The sequence below is a fragment of the Anopheles aquasalis genome, chromosome 2, assembly GCF_943734665.1.
Source record: "Anopheles aquasalis chromosome 2, idAnoAquaMG_Q_19, whole genome shotgun sequence".
NCBI classification, from domain to species: domain Eukaryota; kingdom Metazoa; phylum Arthropoda; class Insecta; order Diptera; family Culicidae; genus Anopheles; species Anopheles aquasalis.
The window spans coordinates 58,968,147-58,981,854 of NC_064877.1; the positions used below are offsets into that span (position 1 = coordinate 58,968,147).

The window sequence follows — 13,708 nt, forward strand, 5'->3', positions numbered from 1 at the left end:
CCTTCAAAACCGTCAGTCAACCGCGGGTTTTCCTCTCGTTCGCATCGGAAAATCGAGATTTTCAGTGTCCGGCATACCGGCGTTACGTGGTGTTACGTTCCATCAGGGCGCAAGGAGGCGCCATTGTTTGTTTGTTGCCCACAGCCATCCCCGTGCCACTCCATCCCCCCTAGGCTTGTTGGAGTGATGGTGTAGCGTTGAAAACTGTTTTCTCGTGAATTTCACGCAAAAGTTTTCCACCTTCTAACTCTCGGCCACAACTACTAGGCGGTGTCTACTTGCCAATAGTGTACGTGTATCTGTGTGCTAGTGTGTGTGCAGAATGGAATAAAAAAAAGCCATCCCTTACGTTCGATTGCCGAACGGCCATAACGGAATCAAGTGACGCCAATCGTTAAACAAAAGTTCTTGGTCACCAAGCTTCCTTCCTCCACCAATGGCCGAAAAAGGACCAAAAAGGGAATCGTAATCGATGTGCGGTTGTCGGGACCCTCCGAAAACCGATGCACGGTGACGCGCCCGTTGAATTCCACATCCGGAGCGGAGGAGGATTCGGACAATTTCCCAGACGATTCCGGTGCGTGGTCGCGTTCGCCATTGCACGCCGCCGCACCGTTCCACCGCACTGTTGATCGTGGCCACCGTTCTCCGCGGTCCCAGCTCGTCATGCTCTTGGATTCCGATGATGAAAATGAATAAAACATAAAGGCCAGAACGACGACGACGACCACCACCACAGAGAGGACGAAGATCTGGACTGCTCCTTTGTTCACCGAGTTCGGTTTGAGGGGGTGAACCGATTTGTGGATTAAGCGGACGGCGGAAGAAGAGCGGAAACATCCGGAAGATCCGGAAGAAACGGATGCCAGTGGTCACCCACTAGCGGCATTCTTCGGTGCTAGAGTGTGTGCGCGCGTGTGTGTCTGGGTGTATGGTTTCCGCGTTAACTACCACAACATCTCGGTGACTGTGTCTGTGAAGTGGAGTGCGTGAAAGCGAACGCGCCTCACACTCCCACGGATCCAGCGGATTAAAGGATATCAATTGACCCAAGAGGCGGTCGCCGGGATCTCGGAGGCGGACGAAACACGGCTCGTTACGGACCGTGTGCCAGAGTGTGGGTGCGCGTCCGTTTGGAAAATGGCAACGTGGTGATAAAGATTTTACGACGCATTGGAATTTGTTGCCCTGGAGTGGTTTATTAATCCGGAATCCCGCACTTATTAGGCAGAAGCACTCGCAGAGAAGGAGGATGAGGCGGCGGTTGTAGGCGGCAGCAGAATCACGATCTAATCACGTAAGTTGATCCGTTTTACTGTTGATGAAATCGAACCAAAAAAGGGCCACGCAGTTTGACTCCGCTTTTAGCTCTGCAGCTGTCAGGGAGTCGGCGAAGACGAATGACTATTGCGATGGATTGGACTTGCACTCGGAGTCGTAGCGAAAGATGTTTAGATGACTTATGCTGCCACTACACGATAGCAACTTTATCGCTAAGAGCAGTCATCATGAGATTTCATTTTAGTTGTTGTTTATTTATTTCCCATCGATCTTTCACTTCATCAGCTCGATGGAGAATTCGCTTGATGAACTGAACTACTGCAAGAAACCTTTTGTGACTTAAAGGAGGCTACCTGCCAGGTGCATTACAAGCCAACGAGGCTCTGATATGGCTTGGGAACGGAAATAATCGACTAAGCATTCTGTATGAACGATTTACTGCAAGTGAAAGTTGCTCTCATGTACTGGCAGCTTTAACTCATTTGCAAACATCATGTTCTTCTGGACTGTTGACGTATTTGCATTAAATGAATCGTTTGTGGATTCGCAAACAAATAAAAAAAAAAATATAAATTCGAACAGAACTCAGAAATTTTGCATCTTCAAGAGCTGGTGAATGGAATGAAGAGAGTGAATGACGCAAAGATCTTACGGGGTTTGAATCTTGCGTGCCGCGACCAGCACCCCAGCAACTTCCTTCCCTAAATCAATCACCATCATGATAATTTTGTTGATGAATAAATCATTTCCATTGATTGAAAGACAAACAAAAGAGCTCACTCACCCATTTCACTATTACTTCCTTGCTTTTGCGAACTCGAAATGATGGATCTGCGGCCCAACAACATATTAACATCCACTTAGCACTCCTCTTCCCCTACGCGCACTGTAATGAATATTTGTTTATGGAAAGAAGAAGAAGACGAAGAGGAAGAAAAAGAAGACGGTTCCTGTGTCGGTTTCGTATCAAACAAGCAAACCGGCCACTCGATCGATCTTCATGAACCAACCGACCGACCGAGGGCTTTCAACGAAAATCATCGAATCAGCAAATCAATACGTGTACGCGCTGCGCGCCAAACAAATCCACTCCATCCCTCATGCTTTTCCCCCGAAAAAGCGAAGGAAGACCAAGAGGAGACGAACCTTCTCGGAGCAATCCGCCTCCATTGGAGGTGAAGGCGCGCACCGGTGCGAGTGAAAAGTTAGCAACTTAATTCCGGAACAAGCGACCCTAGACAGCATCCAGCATTCGATCCTTCAATCTCATGCTAGCACCCACACACATATGCCATAGATTTCGTTTCGTACGAGAAAGCCTTTCGCAACATCCGCCCTGTCCGGATCAACTGGCTCAGCCCGCAGTGCTGGCTTTCAGCGCTGATGGAGAGTGAAGTTTGGCTCGAACACACACCCACACCTCGAAGGAGAGTGTAGAAGAAAAAAAACTGTGAGTCTTATCCTGCTTCCACTCCCACTCCCCCCAAAAATCATGGACCGGCTAGTGATTGATTCCCTGCCACCATCCGGTAACCGCACACGAGCTCCAGCGAAGTGATGAGGAATGCGAATTTCTTTGAAAAAATCATCCTGCCAAAAAGGATATGGCAGTCTGGTGGGTGGTTTTACCGTGGGATGGTAATGTGATGGGGGAAGGTTTTTCTTTTCACCTTTTTTTTTAACCACCTCCCACCCTCCTCTTTCCATTTTTTTTTGCGGATGATCGCACGAAGAAGCGAGCGGGCCGCTGCGTTAACAGCCTGTCGAAAGGATACCCTTGGGTGATCGGCAGCAGCTTCGAGCCTGTTCTGTTTCTTGTGTATTAATGGTAAACCAGGAAGATTGATCGCATCGCTCGTGGTTGTGAGAGTTCATGGAAAGCGTCTGTTTTGCGGGGGGGCGGCGATGGCCCCAGATGCTTTGCCCACCCCCAACGTGCTCTTTGACGTGTAACGGTGAGCTGGCTGTCGAAAGTGATCACCACGGTAAGTGATGCCGACGAAAAACGGAAGGAGAAGGAAAGCAAACAATGGGTAGCCAGTGAGCCAGCATGCCAACTACCACGACCTCGCGTTGTGACCAATATGGAAAAATGTTAACGAAAATTTACATTCGAGACTCGAGCTCGCTCGCTCGCTCGCCATCGCTGCACAAAGCTCCCCTCAAACCTCCCCCCCCCCCTAATATGTGAGTCGGGAAAAGCCCTCGGAAAATGGAAAAGCGGAAAAATCCATCGGACAATAAAACGGACCGTGCGCACACACGCGGCCAGTGGCTCGGCATCGACAATAATCCGGCGAGAAGATGGCCTTTTTTCTTGGCCTTGGTAACCACCACCCGCCCGGGAAACAAAACACAAAACCACCCCATGCACACACACAAACAGACACACGCATACGTATTGGAGAGGTTGCGGCTGCGGGACATAAACCGCGGTCACGGTTCTGTGGCGCGCAAAGTTAACATAAATCATGATTCAACGTAATGCTGCTGCTGGCGGGCAAATGGATAAGCGGCGAGTGTGACTTGGATGGGAGTCGTTGAGGCTCTTCGTGAGCCCCTATGATCTGCTTTTGAGCCCAATGGAAGCGCGGGAGTAACGTTGAATGGGAGTGGTGGCAACGGCGCTCATACCACTGACCGCGGGGATGGGTGACCGAGGGTCTGGTCCGGTCGAGATATGGAAATCTATTAATGCGAGGGAATATAAGTTCAAATTTGGCCGGCACAGGCCACAGGCCACGGTACGGTTCGTAAGCGTTCCAATGCGCTGGAAACCATGATGATGGTAAGGGCAGGCAGTACTCGACTGTAGCTTTGCGATGGATCAAACGATTTTAGACATTATTTCCTGGAATTCTTGCTTCCATAGCCTGGGACGTGCGTTCATTTGGTTTGTGAACTGTGGTTTCGGGTCCACTCTAAATCTTAGAGTTTTATGTCAAGTAATTTCAAGTAAATCAAGTCTGGTAAATTCAGTACTACAATCTCCTGTTTTGAATTAGGCAGGTAACAGAATGTATGTATTGTGCAAAACTGTACTCTTCTGGGATCAACCAAGTACGTAGTTGAAATGTGTAGCGAACGATTACCATTACTTTAGAGAATAAATGATTATCTGTATTTTTTGAATAAAAACAACAGTTTCATATGCATACACCTGGTATGGTGACTATTTTAGGGCCAAGAATTGGCTTAGCATCTCATCATTACGATTCTGGTCTGTTTCCTTACAGTTTATCGATAATTTTTTGTACCTTGTTGTTTGGTCAACTTAAACTAAACCTTTTCGTTACCTTTTTGAATATAGAAGCGCTCCAGGGTAACATTCAATTATAGTCGCTCATTCCTATTAACGTTAATCACATTAGTTTTAAATCTTTTTGCGGATTTTTGAAGGATAAGGAAAAGCTTTCTCTCGCAGAATTTCTATGAACAACACTTCTTCACCTACAGTAAAGTTTTGGTGATGGTTTGGTTATGCGTTGCTGATAAAACCAACACCATAAATTTCTAAAAAAAAACCCCAATTTTACTCTCATATAAGAAAACTGTGAAGTACCGAGGACCTTAAATTTGATGCACATTATTCTGTTCAAAGAACACCAATAGCGCATTGTTTTTTGTTATTTTCAGAAGGCACTAATGGCGATAGTTTCTCCAAAAATGCGATACTCCTCAAATTAGTAAAGGGATACAGTCGCCCTCTATATATTTTATGGGCTTCCTAAAAACACTACTGGAAAGCGCTACGATGTCCTGCAAACACCTTATCTATTTAATATTGTAACGTTTGAACTTCGAAATGGATTCAGAGTTCCGTCAGAGCAACAATGCTTGCAAACTTGTATCGCTGAATGGTGGCCTTTGCGAAGCCAACCCACCGGAAAATGAACCAAGCTTGCCGGGTTTACGATAAGCATTTTTCCATCGAAAAACCCCCTGGACGGTGACGAATAGGGGCCTCCCGGATAAAGCGAATGATAGACAACTTTCTACATTCGATCTCTTCGTGGCTTTTCATCTGGAAAACACCTACTCATAACCAAAAGCATCGAGTTGTTTCATCCAAACAAAAACACAAACACATATACACGCACACTTATTCAGCGTGTCAGCTCTGGTGTGATTGTATTTCGGGTTGAGTTACGTTGAGTCGCCGTTGAATCGTGTTTCTCTCTTCGAGCGTTCCAACATCGAGCGCAGGCGACCATTGCGATCCGAAATGGTTTTTGCGCCGTAAAGGGGTTTGATTGGAACGAGCTAACCCCCTACCCCTCTCCTTCTCAGCCTGGCAAGCGGTGGTAGTGATAACGGGGTTCCACAGTTCCCCACATGCCCGCATCACGCTTTCGAAAAAGAGGAAGGAGAAGAAGAATCGCTTCTCGAGCGATACACAAACGGCGAACGGCGAATTGCCTTTGTGCCCAATGAATCTACTCCGAGGACGTGCCTTTCAACCCTCCAAAAACCCACCAACCACCCGGCATTTATGTGTGATTTTCCGGTGTCGCCGAGGTTGGTGAACTTGGACGATGCCTTGGGCAAAGACCAAGGCCGCTACCAGAGACACCAGATGCGAGCTGTTTTCACATCTGCCCAACAGATTTTGCACCAACAGCACTCCACTACACTTCTCTCTGGTGACCATATGAAGCCTAAGGTATGGCATGACTCATGCGGCCCAGGCCTTAAGCTGCCACCGCCACGGTTACGGACCAACCCACTCATAAGCAAGCACCAGCTGTCCGTATGAGTGTGTGAAAGATAATGCTCGAACCCGGGCGAGTCCGAAGCGAGGCCGGGAAATATTGTTGCCAATCCATCTTTAGCGGAGGCCTTTCGTGAAAGGGGGGTCGCGCATTTTCGTCGCGTGAGGCCTTCTTGGAAAATCTAATACTGTCGCCGGAGCCAGGCAGTGCGCTTGAGCTGCTTGGATGCCGTGGGTGCTGAAGGATAAAACTTTTGGCAAATGCGCCACGCTCCAACACCCCTGGCAGGCATGGCTTCTTCCACGGCTTTCCATCGAGTTTGCCTTCCCCTTTTCCTTTCGGTTCGTTGGATTTGAGTTTAAAGTGGATTACGGGCGCAGCGCTCAGATTTGTTTGTCGTTTGAAACTTAACGGTAGCCAGAGGGGGACAACCAAGCAGCAACAGAGCAACAGCAGTAGCAACAGAGCGATTTGTTGCTGTCCCGGGGGCTGTCAGCCGTTCAGACCTTAGGCTTTCCACGGGGTTGTCGATTTTGGGAGATTTGTCTCAAAGCTGGGCGTCAGCTAGGATCCTAGGTGCGGTGGCCGAGTGTACGATTGTTTAATTTCGCGTGCTAACCGCAGACAGCAAAATGAAAGGGTGTACTAAGGTATTAAAGAATCTATTTAATCTCTTGAATATTTTTATCTGCATTTTATTTACAAGGAAATCTTGTTTTTTATTAAAAAAAATATAATAATTCATCAAATTTGTTTGTAAAACAAAATTGTAACAATAATCAATATTCGGATTCAAAACGGTTCCGAAATTTGTGACATCTTAAATTAATAAAACATTCGAACTAATATTTGAGAGAAATTAACAATGAATCGAATTAATATGTATTTTAGTGCAGGTAAAAGTCTGATGATCCCAACAAAAATTTCGTTTTTAAAGATATGCCTCGACCTTTTTCTGACACAGACTAACTTTGTTTAAATATATTTTAATCCACCTGCGTCCTATTGTTATTGAAAGTAGTATGAAAGAGACAAAGGTTCTTCAATCAAAGGTGACATTTAATCCTCCAACATTAACAATTCGATCCGAACGAACCCAAATTCCCGCCAAAAGCAGAAGAATCTCGCCCACCAAATGCTTCTGGCCTGACAGGACATTTTGGTTTGTGGTAAACTCATTTGAATTTACTTTAACCGATGATTGGATTTATTGTTGGGAGCGAAACGTTGGTAAATTTGTTTATCCTGCTCTGCACCGCACTCCTTCACGTTCCTGCTTCCTGCCACTCTCCTTGACGATCCCTGGAACAGTTGGAAGAATAAAAGAAGCGCGTCGAAAAGTTGTTCAAGAGCAGAACACGCTCCAAGTGGCAATTTAATTAATCATCCAGCACAGGCGCGCACACCTCTGCTCACCGGTTCCAAGAACCGGTTGGTCGCGACCACCCAACCCAATAGTGACCTCCTCCCACTTAATGCTCTCCCCCTGTGGGGAGTATCAACAGCTTCCGATGAAATTATCTGCCGAGATTGCCTACTAATTATTGACATTGTGTGTACGCGGGGTGCCGTCGCGGCGCGGACGTACTCGCGCGGGCCGGCACCACCACCAGCGCTGGTACTAGTTATCATCGGCAATCGAGAGCGAGCGAGTAAGCGCGCGCCCGGGGGCATAATCAAATTTGCATTACTAAATTTCCTTCCAATACTTGTCCCCTGGCGCGCCCGGCTTGTCGTGTCGCCATTTTAGAGGAAGGCGAACTGGTTTTCCCACAAAAACCCGAACCGATGCTGGTCGTCTGGAAAAACTCAATCATCATTAAAACAGGAGCTGCCAGGACGAAATCACCGCCACACCGGACGCAAACCGACGACTTCGACGACTCCGACGATCCGGAGAACATTTCGGCACACAAATCGGTCCCTCACGCGACATTCGCTCGTGCAAATGTATTCAATTAGAATTACTCGATCCGGTTGGGTAACATTAGCGCCACGCGGGACGCTAAAGGGCTTGCGGATTGAGAAATTCGAACGCAAAGATTCGAGACGTTGTTTTCCCTGTTGCTGGGAGCCATCTCGCGATGCGCACTGCCATGTGGATGGAAAATCGAGGGGCAAATCGTTAGCAAAGATTGGCTCCGATGGAGAATGTTACCCAAGGGACACACATTAGTGACAGTGACAGCGCGAGCGAGTCCTCGATGCTTTGTGATCGAGACAAGATTCTTAGAAAAGGCTCGAACTTCGAGGTACGGTGGGGCCGAGATTGAGGAAGGGAAGGAGAGAGGCATAAAATCTCATAAACGCCTCCACAACTCCTCATCTCTTCGGCTCGTGCTCGTGATTTTCACCTCGATGTCTTTGGCCGAGACTGACGAGACTGGCAAGCTTTTCAATCCACCAAGCATTCTTGCCGAGCGAACGTCGCGAAGAATCGGCAGAAATTCTATTCCAGTGTGTTCGTGGAATCCCTTCTAGCAACAGTTTCCCGGGCGAAGCTGCGCTGCTGCACAATTCATTATTATTAATCCCCGTGGCAGTTGATAGCAGGAGCGAGAGGTAAATATGAAGGTGTGCGAGTGAAAGCGACATTTATCTGGTGGTTGGAATTCCCTAATGCTTCATCTTGCATGAATCATCTATACCTTGTAATGTTGAAAAATATCCGTATTTGTTTATTTTTTTTTTATTTTTTATTCGTACTTGTTCGGTTGATATCATGGTGGCAGATTAAGATTGAGTTAATCCGATGGTAGAGCGATTTTACTGCACTTCACTTTTGGTCAGTCTGATGTGGAATTAAATTTTTATTTTTACTCTTGTGACGCTGCTTTCAAGTGAGAGCTCTCTCTTTTTATCGATACTCTTTTGATTCTCTCATTGACTCATTGGGTATGCTGATCGCTATCCAATATACGCTCGTTTCTAGAATTCTTTTTGATCAACAGGATCAGTGCTTCAGTGTAATGCAAACATTTCTTCTCCTGTGGAAAAGTAAATCTGCCAACTGTTTTCGCTTAGCCTTCCTGGTAAAGGCTCGACATACCTGTGCGTCCATTGTTAATCAACTAAAGCCCCTCTATATTGGATCTTCATTAGTACATCTAAACCAATCATCGTTATCAAACCAAAAGAGTAGTTTACACATCGAATGCTTCTCGAAGTTTTTCGGATTTTCCGCTGGGAATCAGGTATTTCGTTCAATAAAAAAATGCTTTCAGAATATTTGTGTTAGTATGCGCTTTTATTCATATAATTTCCATTAACCATTTGCGATTTGTCCGGTTACAATGAAACTCGAAGAGTGAGTGACCTGAATCGTGCTTACAATTCACGGATCATCATTCTGGTGAAGCTCATTCCACGAAAGTCGTCTTTGAAAAAATGCCACGTCATTGAGTTTCTATCAGTAACATTCTGGTACCGGCCGTTCAAATTCGACAAGCCACCACCATAACCGTACCACCAAGCGCCTTCGTATTCAACAGCGAAATGACGAATGCGATTCCCATCACTATCACGATCCTTGGTAGAGAACTTTTCCCTATTATTGTACAACGTCATTGCGTCTCCAGCTGTGCCCCAATACGAATCCACTGTCAGATCGTACTTCTTTCTCTCACTGCCTATTTCAAACTCAAAGTAACGGGCATACCCGTAGTTGCCCTCAAAGTCCTTCATTTCGATAACTAATTCGTGTTTACGGGCTGCGGTGAGTTGATGAATCTGCTCCAGTCCGAGCCAAAATTCACCGTTCAACTCACCAAAGCCGTCGCGGTATTCGGTCCAGTTACGATAGAAATCAACCGATCCGTTGAAACGATGCTGCACCACAATCCAACCGCCTTCAAATTCTTCCATCTCACAATAAACGTTGAACGGCGCCCTCTCGTTGTTTATTGTGATAGAATACACTCCGGAGACGTTGGCTGGGGCATCCTTGCACGATTTGAAAGTCGTTATGAGTGCTGTTGTAGGTAGCTTTGCAGTTGTAGTAATTTTTGATTGCCTTGTAATTGTTGTTGATTCTGGAGTAGTAGTAGTAGTGGTAGTAGTAGCCGCAGTTGTTGTTTTCTCAAGCGATGCTTTACTGCTTTCCATCTGCTCACGGTGTTGCTGTAGTTCGGATTTCAGTTCTTCCAGAATCATCAGCTTGTGATCGATGGTATTCAATCTGGTCAACAAAATCTCCAGACCGATTTCCGATATTCCTCCCACGGTCGATGGTTTTAAGATGTCGCCCTCACTTTCAGGGCTTTGGTCGGTGGCCCATCCAAGTGCTGCAGCACAAACCAAAAGAAAACAAATGGTAAGCTTCATGTTGAGAAAATGAAGCTGTTCGCGTATAATCGAGCTAATCGCAAGGCGAGTTCCGAACTGTGATCCAACGCTTTTTGACATTGCATTTTAAACCAAATAACAACTCCCACACCAGCACATAGTTTCCCACGAAGAACATTCTAGAACAAATGATGATAGCGGTTAGCGGTATCCCCTGCTATCAACGCACCGTGGTAACAGTTATGCTTCCTTCGTTCGCTGTGTTTGCATTCGATGAGCAACTGCAATGGTGTTTCTTTGTGGCAAGCCTCAACCTTTGATATGGAGACATTTGACTGATAAGCAACAGTACAGCATTAAACATCTAATTCTCTTGTTTTTTCGGCTTGGCTTTGGCCTTTTGGCTTTTCTAAGTGACATTCTCTGAAACGATCTTGTCTTATCTGATACAGTTATATCAGCATGCCAAAGAGAACTATATACATTCATTATACTTTTGATGTTTAGAAGATTTGAAATAGTGAGTTGTTACGACATAGCACATCTTTAGCACTCTTTCAAATAGCTACTTGAAAATGCCATTTCATATCGTTTATCAATAATAAAATAACACAAATGTTTTATCAATGCCGGGATTCATTTGTTTAATTGCTCTCTCAAACTGGTATCGATTTCTTGTATTTTCATGCACAATCGTTTACAAATTTAATTATTTGAATAACGTGCATCATAGCGTCATTCGTTGTTAGTTTTTACATACAATTCTTATGAAGATAAAGGTTTTCTGAATGATCATTTATCTTGTTGTGGTCGTCACACTCTTGCCTGATGACATCTTTTATTGCCTGGAAGCAGGACAGCTCTATCGCATGATGTTTATTAAAGCGAAACGATGGCCAATATTTGTTCCCTGAAACGCTTAATAAAGATCACGGATAATTCCAATGTTCAGCGCCACTAACTCGTCTACAACACAAAAGACCATGCCTGAGCAATGCTGCTATTGGCGCTGCCGTTGTTTCGACGGATAAACGGATTTCCACCTGCATCCTAACCGTCGAAAACCATTGCGAACAAAGAAGCAAATGGCTTTCCACGTTCAATTACCAAAAAGCGGCAATTTAGATTCGAGTTTGCGGGTTCATAACCCCGCACGATCCTCTCACGATAACAGGCGCAAGAATTATGTTTTCCCTCTTGTTCCCTTTCGCCGCTGCTACCCCGCTGCTTTTTGGGCAGAGCCACAAATCTACGCTGTCCCATTATTTTCCCTGATGACAACCATTGACCAGCACACCGCAAGCCCCCGGCTGGTGGAGGATCTTCTTGCGAGGATCGCACCATCATTCTTGACCTTCAGCGCGTACCCTTGGCGCCAACGACGACCACAAATCAAACGCTATCAATTCCGGCTACTCCTGCTCCCGGACCCACGGTTTGGAAACGATGTCATTTCCCCCCTTTTCCTCGCCTCTCCTTTCGCTAGCGAGTCGGTCGGGGACAGTTGGATAAATTAAGTTTTATTTCTCGCCGCCCTCTGTCACTCGCCACAAGTCTTCCGAGTCTTCCGGATGCGATGGGGTGGTAAAGCAGGAAAACGCATGGAAAATGTGTTCTTTATAAACTGCTCAACATTATCCACCTCGTGGCTGTCTGCGTGGCGCGTGGAACACAAAAAAAAACTTGATCCGGGGAGGGTGAGGCGAGCTTTTCGCATCCACGCAACGGGCCGCGTCGGGAGTGTGAAAGGAGGACGCGGACCGTGGTACATTATTTATTCAACTCTCATCTCAGCGCCGGTGGGATGGGGACGATTTTTTTAATATATTTCCTCCCCCATCCCGACGCTTGACCGCGACCACGGATCGACGTAGGGCTGGCTTCCTGCAAGCGAGAAAGAAAACGAAGGAAAGCTCGAAAAAACGGCGAGAAAATATGCTGCACCACGCTGGCAGCAACGCAACGGAGTGTTGGTCCCGTTGGGTTTCCGCTTGTATTTCCATTCCTTTCTGTTTCCTCGCTCTCTTTCTTCCTCTCTCTCTCGTTCATTTCACTTTTTCTCTCTCTCTGTCCTCATCAGTTCATGTTCATTCTCTTGCGTTGTGCTACGTCCTCTTACGTCCCAAACGAGATGCGACAGTCGACAGGCTACAGAACCCCAGCAGACCCCGACTGGATACCGCGATGAGCTTTCTCCATCCGGTTCCGCTTTGATTTTTCGTTTTTTTTTCTCACCATCTCGCGTCCCTTGACCACATCCGTTAGTTCTTGCTCCCTATTGGAAAGCCCCGGACCAATACGAGCAACAAAGCGGAAGAGAAAGATGCAAGGAAAAAAGGAAATTCGTGAGAGAGAGAAAGAGAGAGAGAGAGAAAGAGAGAGCCCACGGTCCACGATAAAATGGAATATTCTGACGGCATTCTGGCTTAAACCAATTACCCGAGATGCGAGACTGAAGGCCACGGAATGAAATGAGACACAACAAGGACAAGGAAAATGCCGAACAACCGATCGGCCGCCGGAGCGCCGGAACGGAGACCGTTAATTTAATTTAATTTCCATTCAGCTTCACCGCATTATGGTTAATATTTCAATCATAAGCCACCGGCCTCCAGGCGGTCTTCCTGACCGCCCTTGCTCCTCCCGCTGCCGCTGCTAGGCCTTGGCAAGATATGATGGTGATCGAACAAATTGTGGGAGTCTTTGGTGGGCGTTCGTGGATGGTTTCTTCATTCCCACACTCCAGGAATGGCTCTCTCTCTCTCTCCCTCTCTGTTGTTTATGTAAATCTGCCTCCTTCGATACATAGCTCTTGGCGCTGGCCAGAGGCGTCATGGTAATGCAAATATTGCGTAATCATTGTGGATCCTTGGAGGGATCGGCCAGCATAATGCCATTGACTATCCTGGTGGCCTTGTCTTACTTGATTGTAACAGCAATTCCTAGAGATAGTGTGCCAAACAGCAATGTCATAATGCTCCCAGGAACGGAGTATCTTTGATGTAGAGTTTAAAATACAGCCACTACTAGCGGCAGCTGATGGACGAGTTTACATTGTTGGGCAAGGTTAATGGGCACATCAGCCGAAGCAAATTTATTTTCTTTAAAACGTCCATGATGAACCCAAGAAAGCAAAATTGTTTTTGTAGAGTAACGGAGAATGTCTTTAACATGAATTAGTTGCTAGCAGTGTAGCTATACAGAATAGCTCTCAACAGTTGGAAAGCCCGCAACTAATATTAGATCGCAACAATTGAATTGTTAGAAAAAAATAATCAAACCACATTTGTTGCCGAAATTAGCTGGTACTTTACCACCAACGACAGCGAGAAGGAGTGTAGAGTTGGGAAAATGTGAGGAGAGAGACGATAGTGGAGAGTTAGCAAGAACGGGGGGGCGGAGAAAAGATTCTTCCGCTTTGGGCAGAATTG

At 46.3% G+C, this 13,708-nt stretch overlaps 2 protein-coding genes across 2 annotated transcripts in view; one reads left to right on the forward strand and one right to left on the reverse strand.

Annotated features, from left to right (window-relative positions):
- Window positions 1-145: 145 nt before the first annotated feature.
- Window positions 146-13,708, forward strand: part of LOC126581713 (uncharacterized) — a 52,033-nt gene continuing 38,470 nt past the window's right edge. Inside the window, exon 1 of the mRNA XM_050245565.1 lies at window positions 146-1,297. The gene's annotated coding sequence lies outside the window, so the exon portion shown is untranslated. The remainder of the gene's footprint in view (window positions 1,298-13,708) is intronic.
- On the reverse strand, window positions 9,273-10,351 carry LOC126581714 (angiopoietin-4-like). Its single transcript, XM_050245566.1, has one exon. The coding sequence runs from the start codon at window positions 10,314-10,316 to the stop codon at window positions 9,321-9,323; it is 996 nt and encodes a 331-aa protein (XP_050101523.1). The 5' UTR covers window positions 10,317-10,351; the 3' UTR covers window positions 9,273-9,320.

Excerpts from the sequence above, each read along its gene's own strand:
- LOC126581714 (XM_050245566.1), bottom strand. The coding sequence starts at position 10,316 with ATGAAGCTTACCATTTGTTTTCTTTTGGTTTGTGCTGCAGCACTTGGA.